General features: G+C 40.3%; 1 protein-coding gene across 5 annotated transcripts in view; it reads right to left on the bottom strand.

The window, feature by feature from the left end:
- The window catches only part of diaph2 (diaphanous-related formin 2), a 373,093-nt gene that overhangs the window by 290,000 nt on the left and 65,767 nt on the right, over positions 1-17,326 (bottom strand). For all 5 annotated transcript variants that reach the window (XM_079556323.1, XM_079556319.1, XM_079556321.1 and 2 more), the window contains one exon: positions 5,373-5,512. In XM_079556323.1, coding sequence (XP_079412449.1) covers positions 5,373-5,512 — 140 coding nt within the window. The remainder of the gene's footprint in view (positions 1-5,372; positions 5,513-17,326) is intronic.

Raw genomic sequence — 17,326 nt, 5'->3', positions numbered from 1 at the left:
GCAATCTTTTCACTCGCCTTCTCAACTTGAGCTTGAGTTTATGGGAATCAGAAGAGCCATATGGTGGAACTTCACAAATACAAGAGTGGCAAGTAGAAGTCTCCGTCGATTAGTCTTTTCTCATAATGTGGGCATAAATCCAAGGACTTCATTAACTTGGGGGAGAACTTGTTCATCTAATATTGATGGCTATAATCCTCTAGTTAAGTGCCACCAAATTGTGTTACTTTCTGCAATCATGTATATTCCGCAGGCAAAATGAAAAATTCATGGCCAGTGTGAGGAAGGCAATTTCATATTTTATATTTTGTGTTATTACTGCCAGCTAATGTAATTATGATGTTGTCATGCAAGTGGTTGTAAAACGCATGTGCAAAAGCTGCTGTACATAAAGCTGTTGACAACAGCAGGACATGTTTACAGAAAGTAGTAACACGAAAGAAAGGTTTATTAAACATAACATGCACAATGTAGTTTGTCTCAACAACTCCACGTTAAAACGCTACAATCATGCACATTTTTAACCATGTTCACAGACCAGTACAAGCATACAAAGGGAAAAAAATATCAAAGTACTAAAAACTGATAGAGCCAAAAGTACTGTGAAAGCGCAGCTCCTCCCCAGGCAATAGTTCTATCTGACTACAGTAAAGATGGCGCAGATAAAGTGCCCAGGAGGTGATTTACAAGTTCAAGGGGAAATGAACAATCCATTCCGCCACAAAGCAGTATTCTTGTCATGTAGTACTAGTAGAAGCAGTAGTAATAAGTGTAGTAGAAGAATAGAGTAATTGCACTGATAAATACTGAGATGATATCCCTATCGAAAAATTGTATTTCCGAGACTTACAAGTGTCAACAGTGGCTCCAGAGTTTTGAATGAAAAGTTGCTGGGTGTCAAGGTCTGAAACCCAGCACCCTCCACTGTCCTAATGACTTACCACAAACACACGGCTACCTTATACACACTGCTACTCTATACTTTGATTCATTTGATAGCCTCAGCGTTCAATGGCGGAAAATAGAAGTGCACTTTTCTTGATGTCACATCTTCAATACACCAAAAACACTCTCAACAAAGTGCCGTTTGTTGTACTGTTTGTGTTGCTTTTTGTTTTGTTTTTTAATTGGTTGTATAGCGATCCTGATGAGTCTGGGAAGAAAGTTCAAGATCAGGGAAATAGCTAAATTTCTGATATGTAAATGAGAGAATGCTACGTGATTGAAAAATGGGCAAAGGACACTGTTGCTAATCCCCTTTAATTCGTGCAAATGCTTAGTAAATGACCCCCCCCACACCCAGACGTGTACTGGATATTGCATGAGTCAAGTTAACATGTTAAAGAGATATTATAGGCTTAGTCTCCCAGGCTGGTGACTATATAAAGATGGTTGTCCTGGAGGTGAACAGATGGTGTCATAAACTGTAATAAAGTCTTAAAATATATTCCACGCTGAGGACACTGATGCTTGCACAAAAAAAAAAAAAAAAAAGTTTTCACTGCCTTTAGGGGGGCGGACTGAATCAGGAGTTGCGAGTCAATGTGTCTCTGAAGTCATAATATTTGCACCATATTAAACAATAAATTAAGTGTCTGTAAGAGGTGATGGAGAGGACGGTCCAGACATGACATATAAATGTAAGCCGTGTAATTTATATTGTTCAGTTTGGAGCACAAACCATTAATCTTGCCGGACATACTTAACAATGTCATTTGCACATCTCATGCATTTCTCCTTGACAAGTGGAAGAGCAAAGTCCTGGATGTCACCTTAGATTCCAACAATTGTATGTGGTGCAAAGAAAATTACCCCCACTTTGCTATCTGACTGTAGCCACATCCTCCATATATTTCAGGCTCTTGTCAGGTTACGGTTTCTGTACATCTTGTGCCTTTTCCTGCTGCTTCCCTATCTGTACCTGCAGGATGTCAAATCTTGAACGCTATGGTAGTAAATCAAATGGCCATTTTTCCATTACCGCTTCTGGTAATGGAATGAAGTAGCAATTCAGACTGTTGGGAGGCAGCGAAAATGTCCTATAATTGTTCGTCCTGAGAGGACTAAAAGTACTATTATGTAAGTTTGTATGTCCTGGCTCAAAGTAGCATGATTATAGTTTGTTTTTTGTTTGTTTTTTTCGAAAATCTGCATAGGATTACAGCCTGACAATAATAAACTGTAGGCACAATTTAATGTAATAATGTTGATGAACACAAACTATTCTTGTAGATGTAGAAGACACTCAAAGCTAGAATACTAAGCTGATAAGAAAAATAAGCACAGATGGATATGGTTCCTTGGAGTGTCTGTTTAATTGACAGAGCAGACAGAAGAGATAAGGACTCCATCACATGCCAGGAAGGTCTATACTAAAGAGCGCTTTCCTACATATTCTAATTAATGCCGTAAAGTGTGTGCATATGGACAAAGTGACACCTTTTTGTAGAGGAGCCCATAGCAACGAGAAGCTGCCATGTTGCTTCTGTAAGATGTAATTTGGCACAGAAACGTGCACAGGAGACACTCTTGACTGTTATTCGTAAAAGCTTGTCAATGGAATATTTCCTTCAAGTCAATCACTTCCACTTTTTGCTCAGAAAAATAATTTGTGCCATATGCGCCATCTGCATAAGTTCATTAATGACTTAGTTGTATTGGAATCATTTTAACAGGATTTTTATTTAAAGCCTTTCTGTGTGTTTTTTAGGAAATGCTAAAGGGAGTGGTCCAATACAGATATTGTCATCCATGCTTTAGTTATGTACTTAAGTTAGATATAATATCATCCAAATTTAGGTGGATGACTCCTAAGAATGGAAGATGAGGACAATATCAATCTGACGTCTTCATTCTCCGAATACTTCTTGTTAAAGAAGTTAAAAGAAGTTTCAAGTGCACTGCTTTATGTTGATTAATTTCAAAAAGTTCAAGTTTCAAATAATAGATCTGCAATGCTCATAGCTGTGCAGGGCAACAGATGTGAGTGCTTTCCACCACTTTGCTGAGCGCTTTTATCACACTGTGCATTTGGACAGACATTCAAAAGGACAAGCCGTTTTATATCAGCAGGCGGAGCAACTTCAAAGCTCATAAAAAGCTCATTAATATTGTTCTGAGCACCCCACATGCTCAGCTACAAGCACTTAACAGCAAAACAGGTGAGAGCTGTAGCGGAGCATTACAAGAGTCTACAGCTGAACTAGACAAAAGTCTGCTGTCAGCAAGTGCACTGACGTCAACACAGCTCTACCACAGCCCAAAGAGGAAATGACCCTGCATAGAGGGCGCCTGACACGAGTCATGAAGATAATGGAAAGTTAGGTGTCCGGTACAGTTGTATTTAAAAGTGTCTGAGTGATCTCAGAGCAGTGAGGTCGATATATAAAATAAGAGGTACTTTAGAGAGTTTCAAGTACTCGTATAAAGCACCAGAATAAACTTAAAGAATATAAGATCCGCAGCCAAGTGTGCTCAGCTGGCAGAAAATACTCTGCTTTTACAAACTGGAATATCTACAGAAGGCAGCTGAATAAAGAGAAGGATTCTGGCTGTAATGAGCGTAAATGACACTTGAGTGAATGTAGATTTAGTAGATGCCGTCCTGGTTTTGTGTCTGAAGTGAAACTGCAAAGGCCTGTGATGTTCTCCCAGTAAATGAGAAAATAAGAAGGGCTTAACATTCTGTAAATTGGCATCTCACTTAATGTCTAAGAAATTAATGAAAAGTCTCTTCTCAATCTGACACTTCAAAATTAAGAAGCAAGTTTCCAAATGACAGAATTATAAAGATGAAAATGAAGCTGAGAATAAATAATTGATCGGGGAATTTTGGACAGGAACAAGCATAGAGGAGTGAGCCGAACCTGGAGGCGCTGCCATCTGTGGGTGGACCTGCCACACACCTGTGTGGGACTGCCGGGAGATAAGACCCGCTGAGCACTGGCCCCAGGCCACCTGCGCCTCAGCCAGGTGCACAGCCAGCCAATTAAACTATTAGACAAACACAGGCCGCTGGGAGCAAATTAGCACACCGCCCAAACATTCAACTCAAAAAGCACTACTAAGCACTCATTCTGCATGACTATTCTCTGTCAGAGACTTTTGTTAAGGAGAGTATTATTTAAAGATTCACTCAAAATATCACACAGGTTTGCTACAAAATCAAATGAGATGACAAACAAAACTATAACACACATAAACATTACAGTAAATGACGTGATTTCTTATTTAGTCTTTTACTTGAAAAGTGCTTTCAAAATCTTCAATGTGCAACTTGCTTACACTAATTAATAAATGTAGTGATTCCTGGAAATTAAACATTACATTTGAAATGTCAACATTTGAACCCCCGAGGCCCCCAAGCATGAGATGAGACAAACTGCTCTGCCCTAAACTCCTTCTTTCCCTGTAAAAAAATAACATAGAAAAGGTTGCATTAACATAGCACAGTCAGAGCACTGGCAAACGAGTGCGGTTCCTGTGTGACGTGATCCATGACAATTAAGTGCATTCATATTAATTAGAAGTAGCCTTATCCGTGCCACATGAAAAAAAATCCATCTTTTTCCCTGGAGAGGGATGATAAGCAGAGGTCTATAAGACCAAACTCCAACACTCTCGAGAGTGCACACCCATGGGTGCCCTCTCCCAGGATGAATGTAGTCATCTGTGGAAGGTGAATCCTTCATAAAGCTCTGCTGCTTTACTGACTGACCAAAGTTCAGCCATTTGCAAACACCCACCAGGCAGCACTGGTCCCACTTAAATCCCCACGGCAACCCGTGCCTTTTCTGAGGGGAGGCCCTGACTTCCTGTGGCTTATGAACAACCACTATATTGTTACTCACCTAATTGTGAAATAATTACAGGACATTTGCATTTGTTAGATAAAGCTCATGTAATGTGGGATAGAACTCGCAGCTGTAATTTTCTGTAATAGAGTAACAGTTTACACTGACAAAAATACAAGCCACACATTAAATAGATGTTATATTTTTGCCTGAATGATGGCAGTTTCATAACACCCAGTGTCAGGTTAGTCGTCCAACCTAAATATCACCATTCATTGATTCACATAAGGACACATCGCTTCAACTGCAGGCTGGTAAATAATTGAAAGGGTCTGCTGTTGCTGGGGTTTCTTTTACATTGGAATATACTATTAACATGAGTCCTTATGAGTCTAAATTGCGTTTAATTTGAGATTATCCATTTAATTTTACTTTGAAATGTTTTGCATGTCTTTTGCTCAAATAATTCAGCATGATAATTATTCTAACTAGAGCAGCACTTTGTTGACTCTGTGGTGTTCTTTGTAAAGTATTTGAAGACGCAGTCAGCGGCGCGGGAAAAGAGCTCAAGTTACTAACCTGACAGGGTTGCTAGTGAGAGACACTCTGAGGGACTCCAGGCAATTAAGCAGCTTTTCCTCGGTGATGCCAGAACGCAGCTCGTGGACATATTCTTGGGATGAAAGGGTACTCTCGTGCTTGCTGTTTCTCAGTCCACCCTGCAAAGCGAGAGAACAACAGGGGGGTTATTAGCGGCAACCCCAACATGTCAGAGGCACTTGATAAATGAGCAAATGTGTGAGGAGACAGAGAACCTTTAAGAGGATGAAACACAGTGATGCTTTAGAGAAGAAGGCAGTTTGACCAGAGAGAGCAGCATTTTACAGTTTAGGTGGGAAACATTCACCACTTCTCTTCCCAATGAGCCTTGACTGTAACAATATCCAGCCCTGACAAAGCGCCAAACACAGACTTTATGTGGTATCTGTGGCACCTCATAATCACAGTAAATGGATTCTTACGCATAATCTTCCAGTGAGAGCTCTAGGGAAATGCCTACACAATCAGTTTACCTGTTTGAAGCAATATGCACACACTCACGCGACACAAATAGAACTTACCGCAAGATTATACACAGCCCGGGCTTGATTCTGAACTACCCAAGTGACTGAATCTATTACAGTCAAACACCGCGTCCATGTGGTCCGCAAATCAACATAAATCTACCGGAGCACAAATCAAACCCATTTGCATAATGCAATTGAACTGTTTTATTCCCATCCCAGGCCAACGCAATACAAAAGCTGGGCTTGTGCTAAATCAGTCATTTTGCAGGTTGCGTTGTCAAAATGAGCTACATGGTCAGGAGGGGGTTGAGCCCAGGTGCCGATGATATGCAACAAAACGGGCAGAGGAGTAAAAGCAGAATCAAATATGCCTCAAACCGATTGCTACAGTCAAATCTCATCTGCGTACGTCCCCCAGGCAGCCGCTTCCTCGCAAAGTGCACCGTGCTAATAGGCAGTTTGGGAGGTAATAAGCTAGCTCATTTGTCTGAAGAAAAGAGAAGGCCCGCTGATCTTCCGCAATGCGCAGCCGACATAAACCAATCAGGCTCAGTATTTAAGAAAGAACAAAGAACCTCTTCTGAATGATGGAGCATAATATGGGAATGTTAAGGTGAAGTTTTAACTTTGCACGATTGTCTTTGGACAACGTGGGGAACACGGGCCTGAACATGTTTATTCTGCTTAAAATAAAACCGTGAACAGCAGTCCTGAAACGTTCCTAAGAGTTCTTTCAGTTGACTTTTTTTTTCTTATGCAAGTCCTGAGTCTTGCATTGCAAATATAGCACAACAAACAAAAACACCCTCTTGTATTGATGCAAGTAAATCCCAGCAGTGAGGGAGACCTCGTCTTAACATTTTCTGATACTTTTCTCTCTGTAATTTTTCTTCTATTGTGCTAATCTATACAACACTGGCGTCATTCATCTTTCTCGCCTGCTGCTGCATGTGGAGGTGTAACTGGCTGTAGTTTTATTTGACTGGAGGCAGCTATTAGACCGGAGGGAAAAGAGTCAGATTTTTCTTATTTGTTCCAACGTCTTTTGCTAAAGCTCTGAACATTGCAATAAAAATGTATTGTTAAATAAAAAGGGCAAACCAACCCGTGCACATAAAAGCCTTTAGTTGAAGAGAAAATCAAGGCGCTTGAAGTAGCTTGGTAAAATCTTCTTTGACATACATTTTTCTACCTTCACCAGTATATTTCTTTCTGTAAAATTGCCCTCTTAAAAGCCTATTTAACTGTTGCTTAAGAAGTTCTGTTCTTTTAGTGAAGTGCTTATGTGAAAAAGATATGTGACTGGAACAATAGGGCTGCTGTGCACTACTATTCTAATTTTCTCATGCAAAAAAAAACAACAACACACACTCCAGAGAGTTTCTATCAATGACAAAAGCCTAATAGAACCACATAATAAAGAGCACTGTGGAAATGTGTACTCCTTGTATCTTCATCATACTTTCCTACTTCATACTATGTCATGCTTTATAAACAGAAATACTATAGACCCTTTAATTCCGAGTTCAGCTGGAGGCGGGAAGCTAGATTCCTATAAGTTTGTTAAGTGTGTTAAGTCGCTACTTATGGGTTAGCGTAGCTTCTACGCCATTAGCATTTTTCACCGCTAACCCGGATGTAGCGATTTTGGTAAATATTACATTTATAGCAGTAGGTGCAGCATTTTTGGCAAATGGGCCTGATAATGTGTATGTTCAGGAACTCTCTGTTGAGTTTCAGAAATATTGATTGTGGTATTAAAGAGTTTTTTGTAGTTTCTCGCACATCTGTGGACCTGGAAGTAGAGCTGTGACGTCAACAGTTAACAAACATATTTCCATTGTAGTTGTTGTCATAGTAACGATAAACTGTTGTTGGAAATATCAGATTAACCTTATTTTATCGTCTCAAATGTCATTCCTCTTGTTCTTGCACCTTTAGCCATAATAAGACCACATTATTTACTGGTAGTTTTACACTTATCACGCTAGTTTTACTTTAATCTTATTTCTCATGATCACTTCCTGCCTCCAGCTGATGTCACTGATGATGTAAGGGTCATGTAGGGATTGAATGTTTTGAAGCAATGTAAGTGCTAGAAAGCTAAACACGATTACTCACACATCTGAATTAAATATGTTTTCAAGCTGCAAACAGCATTAAAAATCAGAAAAGCTGATTTAGCAATAACCTTACAGCGACAATAATAATAATTTAAAAAAAGAGATAACACAAGCGTAAATAGGTCTGGACCATGATCCCATTAAAGGCCAGTATCTTTTCAAAATGTTATCAAGAAGACAAAAGCATTTCCACTTTTTATTTATTTCCTCTGCGCACAGTAGTTCCCAGCAGACAGCCCACTTTGCCCAGAAACGCCAGAGCTCTGGTTTCACCGCAAAGCCCTGACCTCGAGGAAACCAGAGCCACTGACCATAAACTGCTTTTTCATGACCCTCGCCCCAAATTAATGGAATCCTTTTGGAAATAATATCATGATTACACCACTACGCAGAGAAACGATGAGGCGCCGTGGGGTGACTTTTCCAGCTCCCTTCTGGCCCCGAATGAAAGCAAAACGAGGAAAAACAAGACCCCTGGGGAAAAGAATGCAAGGTGGGTCAGGGCGTGTTTTTGTGGTCGGGGATGAGCCAGTAAGTGGTGTATGGGGAGAGAGGGGGGGGGCAAATAAGATTGGGGAGACAGAGCAACCTCCAACTGTATAGAGGACACAGGCAGCCTTTTGACCGCGGCCACCAGCCTCATCTCCTGTTCGTTTATTGAATCTCTTATTTGCCGATAACAGTATTTCCTGCCAAAGAAAATAGTGCTGGGAGCAATTACTTCAGCGAGCCTGTCAATTTTGTCCTGGGGGGCCGGGGTTAAGGGAGGGAGAGATGCCGATTCCCACGTTTTTTTACTCCATCACTTCTGTCTAAGAAATCTCTTTGCCTTTGCCAAGGGAAGTGACAGAGTGGCTTCGGTACACCGAGAAAAACAAAGCCAAACTGGGTAGGCTGTGATGATCACAAATGTTGAAATTTTATGCATTAATAAAGTAAAACAAAAGATGAAGATATTATTTTTTTGTCAATATTGTTATACACAGGAACAATGGACAGTGTAGAAAGAAAATCGATGCACTTCAACACTGTGTGACCTGGACATATACAGCAGTGTTCATTGTTTGGAAAGCAAGTTTCATTCAGAGCTTTGCTGAAAACTCAAGCCCATGCTGACTGTTCTCAAATGCACGGCTCACTGGACTAATACGGTGCATGTTGTTTGAAGAAGTGCTTAATGTTTTAGATTCATAAGGCCATCAAAGATCAGAGCAAAAAACAACCAAATCATGGAAAGAAATGGTCAGACTGATCAACGATTCTCCTTTAAATGTAATTAAAGAAAAGTATTACTGCACCCAACAGTGCAAAAATAATATACAATAGATACAATCAGTGCAATTAGAGCATATCAATCTGTATGATAGCCGCATCATAATTAACTTCCTGCTCATTAGAGGCTGATGGATTAGTTATTGGATGATCGTGCAAAAATTAGAGTGACAATGGTCACAAGACAAAATACATTAGATAAATTGTATGCACAGTGACCATACTGAATGGATAGCTAATATAGCTAGCAAATGTCGAGTCCAAGCAAACATGACATGAGGGGTTGTATTGGTTGTTAACGTCCGAGCTTTAACACAAAGCAAAGTTATGGCATGTTGTCCATGGCAGCAGTGGGAAAAGGTCAACGGGAACATGGATCAGTTGAGATGCTGGCTGCTTGGACAATGAGTTTTCCCTAGCCCTACTTAAAGGACAGAGTCCTGCTACCAGAAGATAAGACATTTCATCTTGCCACCAGCGTGCTGGGCTGCCGCCTCAGTGGGGGATTTCCCACCAGACCATGTGGCCAAGCATTTCACCATTTCCCCCACCTTCAGTCAAAACCCCATATTCTCCCATACTATCTGCAGCATGTCTCTCACTTCTTTAAACCCAGGGTGACAGCAACAAAGAAATATGTGTATGCCAGTACACACCAGGGGATTTTCTTCTTTCCCATTCCTTTCTTTGTGTAAAAAAAAAAAAAAACACATCCTCCGACAGCTTTATACTCTCATGTCTAGCCAACTACAACGTGCTGATAACATGAACACGATTAGCTTTAAACACTTGCAGTAATTAGGCTGGTGGCATTACATCTTTTGTCCAGGGGACACAAACCGGGCAACACACTGTGGAGAAAACAAAAAGAAACAATGGGGTAATAGCGAGTAAACAGCTTGAAAATTAACTGCTCTTTCATAAAAGGAAACAGGAGGCACTGGCCGAGGTATCATGTGGAGATTGTGAGAAAATCCCCTTGGTCAAAAAATAAACTCAGCAGCAATCACAAAACCTCAGTATTCATAGTCCTGTTTTGCTACTTTGTATCTGCAGTCATGGTTGGCCTTCAAAAAGGTAATTAAATTGCATTGTCCGGCAAAGTGAAAGGTCAGTCAAAGAATATATTCGGCCAACTGAACCGTTGAGTTGAATAAAAACTACATTTATTTATTCAAGACTTTATTCAAGGATTTATTTTGATTTCAGAAAGGCCATGTTCCTGGAAATAGATTTTAAACTTTCAGGGCTGGAACAGGTGCATTTATTGTTTTGGGTATTACAAGTCATGTTGGAAAGAGAAAAGCATATTCTTGCAACAAAAAAAATGCAATGGGTTGGACCTGTATAAGTAAAAGCCTAAGAAAATAATTGCATTGGCCTACAGAGTGATCTCAACTATGGCTTCATAAAGTTTTCAGACCTCTTTTAATTACTTCTAATTGTATTGAAATATTGAAGTATTGAAACCCTAGAAAACAACTGCAGACCCAATCAATTGCTCTCCATTAGAGTCGAGTTATGGTAAATCAGTTGCCCATGAGAGAGAATGGTACAGCCTCTATATTAGCCCCAGTGTATATTTTTTTGAATAATAATAAAGAAAAGAACTTTGGAGGAATGAATACTTCCTGAGCCTGCCGTATTTGACCTTCGAACTGCTTCACTGAAAGACGGTTCAAAGTCGAGTTGCTTGGACCACCTTGACCTGTCACCACACTAACAAGGTGTTTACCCAGTGTAATGGTTTGTACACTTTGACCTATACTCTAGACACTTCTTGCTTTGAGGAACACAAAATTGCCAACTGGCTCTGACCCAGATGTGGACATAAGGGAGCCACCTCAGCAAAATTTCTTGGCATTAATCCCTCGGAATCAGCCGAACTACAATAGATTACAATGCAGTGTTGTTTAATGTGGTCCCCTGAGGATCATGGCTGTAAAAACACATCAATCAAAACTGGTGATGTAGGGAGAAGACAGTATTATTTAAATGAAGAACTCATAAGCACCACTTAAAATGCTCAAGTAGAAAGGAAACGGATTCCATAAGGGATGCTTGCAACACCTGTGGCGGATATATGTAAGTCTGGCCATTTGCGTTTTATTTCTGGCCATTTCTTTAAAGGTGGATTTTTGTCTTAAGAAACACTGACTTTTCTTGATTCACATTTGGTCCAGACAGACTTTGCGGGTGGATACTTTGACATTTTCCAGCAAAATCAGCTGGAACAATTCGGAAGTGAAGACCAGTCATCCCAGTCCAAAGGGAGGGCTACAGGTTCATGTCATGATAATGCCACCGCAGTGTTTGACAGATCATAACATCTCACATTTCAGCAGGAAAGTACACTTTGTTCACTTCTACCCACAGAGGAATTTAACACCAGACTTCTCCTCACAGCATTAACAGAAATTTGATCTACAATCTCAAATAGCAAAACTGTTGTTCTAATGTTGAAATATTTCCATTTACTATTGTTTAGTCAGTTCACTCATTCATTCCCAAAAGAAATATATTATTATTATATTATTTTTATATTTTATATTTTCTCCCACTCTGGGCAAATGGTCTTATTTGTTTTTTGCTTCATATTCGTCTTTATATGCCTGACTGGTCTCTAAGCCTCTGCCCTGGCATGTGGGCAGCTTAGGGCATAAAAGCATAGTGCATCAAAGTATATGTCAAAAAGTGAAAAGGGAACTTTTAGTGAGTCTGTATGTGGTCTCAAAGCAGCCGAATGAGAGCGTGAAGCACATTGTCTGCAGCCACTTAGGATCCAAACTTTGGCCTTGCTGTATTGATTTCCATAGAGCTGGAACAGCTTGCTTGGACAATTCTTGTAACATGCAGAGAGAGTCCCAGCCAGCAGAACGTGTTGTGCGAGTCAAATACAAGTTAAATGTGAAGCGCTGAATGTAGATTTAGCTGAAGGCCTTTAAGATCACTGCTAAATAATGGCTGACAAACAGGACGACAGGTTTGATCATTTTAACGCATTTTAAGTGATGCGTGATGATCTGTGTGCATCAGAATGGGATTAATTTTGTATACATGCCATATTGTCTGTGTGTGTACTTTTTCCAGAGTGGTGGATGTTTGTGTGTTGTGCCGAACATTCCTCTAAGCAGTTCGCCTTGTGCTTTGCAGGACTCACGTCTGCACTGAATTTCAATGACACCTCTATAAAGATAGGAGCAGATGTCAGGCAGCTCACTGAAAGTCAGGAAGAAGAGAGTGGGGAAAAATAGCATAAGTAAAAACTGAGTGCACAACTTGCAGCAGAGAAAAGTCTTAGTTTGTAAGTATATTTGCAGCCGGGAAGGACAAGAGGAAAAACAGGCTTGCTATAAAGATGCAAGATCAAACAAAGCGTGTCTTCAAATGAATAATAAATCCAGCACAAGCAAAGATTGTTGATGGTAGTAGCAGCAACATGATTTCATAGACATGAGACTTTTCTGCACATTGTGCGCACAACTACTTTTGAAATAATATTAGACTCAAGCTATTTATTAAACTATGTTTATTAATTCAAGGTCAGCGAGTGAAGCAATGCTGTACACATGCAGTATTTACAGACTGCATACACTGGCTGAGCAATATTACTTTAAAGTAGTGAATATTAAAGACTGTATCTACTGAATATTTTCAACCCAAGTTCATGTGCAGTAAAAGTGGGGAAGTGTATGAGAAAGTTTGACAAGAGCTCAATGGTAATGATTACAAAACTGGGTCAGAGCATCTTCAAAACAGTTCTCTTGTAGCTACTCCCAGAGTGCAGTCATTAGGTATGGATCAAGTAAAAACAGGTGAGACTATTCGACGGCACACGACAGCTTATATGTAACAGTTAATGCCCACCAATAACAGCGAGACACTGCCATTCCTGATCCCTGTACTGTATTCTTCTCTGTATATTTTAGAATGCAAGCTACAAGTAACACCAAAACAAAAGCTGAACTCCAAAAGTATGTCGCTCCATTTTCGGAACACTTGTTTCCCCCCATGCCCCTGGTGTCGCAGTGGAGGGGTGTTAAAAGTGGGCTGTTAAGCAGGTAGAGTCACACAGGATCTCATTTAGCGTTTCTCTGTGGTCTCGGCTGCATTGATTGCGATGTGAAGGCCTAATGAACTCTGGTGCTCTTGTCTCCAGCTCGGGGAGTCTGGGTATGAAGCCAAGAGCTGCAACTCCTCACTAAAAGTTTGGAGAAGAATTACAAACAAGAACAGATACAGCTTTTGTAATGTGTGTCACTCTTTTTTCTATCCACTTTCGTAATTGTGCCATATGGGGCTGACCTTGCGGAATCATACAAAGGCCAAGCATGAACGCAAAGAAGGTACAACAAGTTTTAATTATCTTGCCGAATTCAAAGGCAGTGTGGAAAGGTTTGTTGACACATGAATCAACAAGGCAGCCAGAAGTCTATTCTTTGTGTCACTTTTCAAGGCCTGTTTCTACCATAAGAAGACTTGCTCTAGTCCAGTGTTGAAGATCTATGAAGGAAATATTTAATGAGCTGAATGGTAATTCATAATAACCCCTTGCATCACTTTCGAATTTTTACTTTCATTTATTGTTTTTTGGCCTGTAGGCTTTAGTAGACAGGACAGCTCAGAATGAAAGCGGGTCAAGCGCAGGAGGAGACATTCAGCACATTCATTTGGCATCATGAAAAAAGCTAAGAGAGCAATATACAACTAAGTTGAACACCTTCCGTTTTTTTCTTTTTTTATCAACCTCTTACCCCCTCACCTGAACCGAGCACATTTTCTCCTGTTCGGCCGACCTTGCTCAAATCTAGACGTTTCTTGACTGGAGAGCTGTAAGCAAGTGTATCATTTCTGAAAGCTAAGACCAACAAAACTGCTGATCTTTTTCCTTGAATTGTCGTCACTTATTTTTTTAAACTTTCCATCACTTTTTTTTTAAACTTGCGCTTTTTTATCCTTTTTTTGCGGCTCTTTCTTGGCTTTTATGTTACATTTTTGTCACTTTTTTGCCGAGTTTTTGTCACTTTTTTGTTGCTCTTTTGCGACTTTGTGGTTGCTTTTTGTCATTTTGTTTATTGCATTAACATCACATTTTTGCCACTTTCTCCATCACTTTCATGGCTTTATTCTTTGGCTTTTTTGTCATGTTTGCTGCTTTTTTTTTTTACGTTTCTTTTCTTTCTTTTTTTGTTGCGCTTTCATCCTCATTTTTGTCTCGTTTTGTGTGGCTATTTTGAAGAAGATTTTTAAAAAAGCTTTTAGATCTGGGTAAAGCCAAACTGAAAATGTGCTCGGTTAAGGCAGGTCTTGCCCCTACAGTGGATGCCTCTTCAAATTCAATACACACACGCTATAACTTCTGTTGCCATTCTCTCTAACCTGCAAACAAGCTGCCAAGAATGTGCAATAAATAACAAAGAGGGGAAAAACAAAGGCAGAATGAGTGAGGATAAAAAGTGGGCGCAGGTAAACATGAGTTGGCAGGAGTAGTAATAGTCCCTACACAGGTTCGCTGAGCAGATGCTGATAGAGGGGACAAGCACGATTTACGACAATGGTAGTCCTGGGAGAACTCAGACAGGTCTTGCCAAAAAGCCAAATAGCCTCTAGCCACGGTTTGTTGTATCATGAACTTGGAAAGACTAGAGCTGTGCATGTATATTGGCAAACACTTAACCAGGCACAGGCATGGCCACTGACGAAGCATAACAGGATGCTCGCAGGTATGAGCAGTGGGAGGGATACATTGGGTTTAGTTATTATTTCCTGAGCGGTCAGCTTTGATCTCCTGCTCGTGTCTGTATTGGGGTCGTCTCATCTCTAATAAGATGTATTTCCTCCGCTATTCCCTGTTAGCTAGATAAATAGGATTTTAAATTGTCTGCTGCAACCACATCAGAAGGGAGGAAAATGGGATCTATGAAATATCTTTTAAAAAAAACACTTACTGAGAGATTATCTTCCAATCAAACAGAGGGTGAGAAGGGAAAATAGCAGAAATGGTCTGGTGGTGCAGGAAAAAGTTACAGTATTATACAGTATAATATGTTTTAAGTATATTTTGTCTGTAATAAATGACAATATAAAAGGGTCAAGTTAACATTATAGCACAGTACTGCATGTTTTTTCTACAGCTTTCTGGTCTGTATGGAGGCTGCACAAGGCTCACTAGCAATAGATACAACAATTCATCAAGATGTCTGTGTCAAGGGCCTGGCTTCACAGATGGTCAGATATTTAACTACAAAGAAAATCACCAAACTCAAGAGAAAGCACTTGCATCAGCAGACTAATGGCTAACGAACTCTCTCCCAGGTTGAGCTTGAATACTCCAACAAAGCAAGATTAATTTGCCTGTTGAATTGAGAACGATGCCCTAGTCATGGCACGCTGCCGAGTAGAAGTTCAGGTGTGCTAGTCTCTCTTGTGCATCAGAAAGTATATAATGTCCCAGAAGGAGGAACAAAATGAAGTCAAAGTAGCAAAGATCATTTTACTAAACATAGTGGCTGTGGTTTTGAAAAATTAACCATTTCAACTGGACAAATTTTGATTTGATTTTCAATTAAGGACATTTCAACAGTCATCCAACTGTCATCATCAGTCTGGTCTTTGAGACTGAGCACTGGTCTTATATTCACAGCTTTGATATAACATTTATACCTAATACCAGGTAACAAGTTATGAGCTTGTCACCTATAACTATCAGAGACCACATGCTGTTCAAGTAGAATAAAACACACTAAATCTATATTTGTTTATTTATTAGCATCATCACAACACTATTGGAATAAAAAAGCTATTTTACCATGGTGCTATCCAATCAGAATCAGAATCAGAAGAAGAAGCAAAGAGGTGGCAATATGTGGACGAGAGGCCAGTGACAGTGAAATTGTGTATGATAGCATAGCACGTCACTTGAATGTAAATCAGCACACACATTCAGAAATGCGGTTCTGTTTGTCTAGCTTTGTGACGTCAACTGCACAGTTAGCTATTCTATAACAGGAATAGTGACACATTGGGGAAAAACAATTATTCCAATAAGCACAGCTTTGCTCGCCATTTTGAACCCCCACCTCTGACAGGTGTGACCTTTCAGCTGCTCTGCTCCTGGCCACTATCGCCCGCAGACAGGAGGCCTGGATTAGTCACCATCTCTGAGGACCAGGGCACCTAGCACCACTGTGTTTGTAAGGCCCAGCCTCTCCAGCATGGCTCATAGGCCTGCTATGAAAAATAGAACACCTAATGCCTAAAGAAGGAGACATTCATCAAAAAGCGAAGGCCGTGCCTGTGTTCCTGCTCTGTGCGCTTATTCTCTATTCAGAAGCGAGATGCAGAAACAAGTCACTTATTGGAGGGTCATAAAAGAGAGATGGGATGGCTTATTATTATTGCTGTAAGAATGTAACATTATTTTAGTCCATAAGAGCCCTTGCTTTTGTCGAGGAAAACAGATAGAGCAGCCTCACAAGAGCAAACCACTACAGCCACTACAGCAGTTTGTAATAGCTGATGGTATTAATGGCGAATAACAGGGGGGAAGGCTATGGGGAATACCCTGGGAAATGGTAACTATGCCAACTGTTGCTGAGCAGCCAGACCAGTTAACCTCTGAAGTGAACTGCTAAACTCTGAGGTATGACTTGATAATGACAACCCATATAGCTCCTTCACCCTGTCTTTGTTGATGGTAAGACATCACAGAGAGATTTTATGGTACACTGCAAATATGGGGAGAACATGCAAACCCCTCATAGAAGTTCGATCCTCGGCCGGCATTATCAATTTAGGAGTGAGGACTGAGTTGGTCTTCATTTTGAACTGGCCAGTAGCGCCCTCTGCAGGCAGCCGTGGGAAAGGCAACTGATTAAAAAAGTAAACATAAGCTTTCATTTAACAAATAAATGGCACTGTGATGAACACACTTTGAGCACAGACCTGCTCCTGTGATGGATTATGCGCTTTGTAAATACGCAGGCCATGGTCTGGGTTGTATATATTACGCAAAAATATGCAGGAGCTCCAAATCAACATACTTTCGAATGCCAAAGAAAAGACAGTATTA

This window comes from Gobius niger (assembly GCF_951799975.1).
Source record: "Gobius niger genome assembly, chromosome: 5".
NCBI lineage: Eukaryota > Metazoa > Chordata > Actinopteri > Gobiiformes > Gobiidae > Gobius > Gobius niger.
This window is presented reverse-complemented; position numbering and strand designations above follow the sequence as displayed.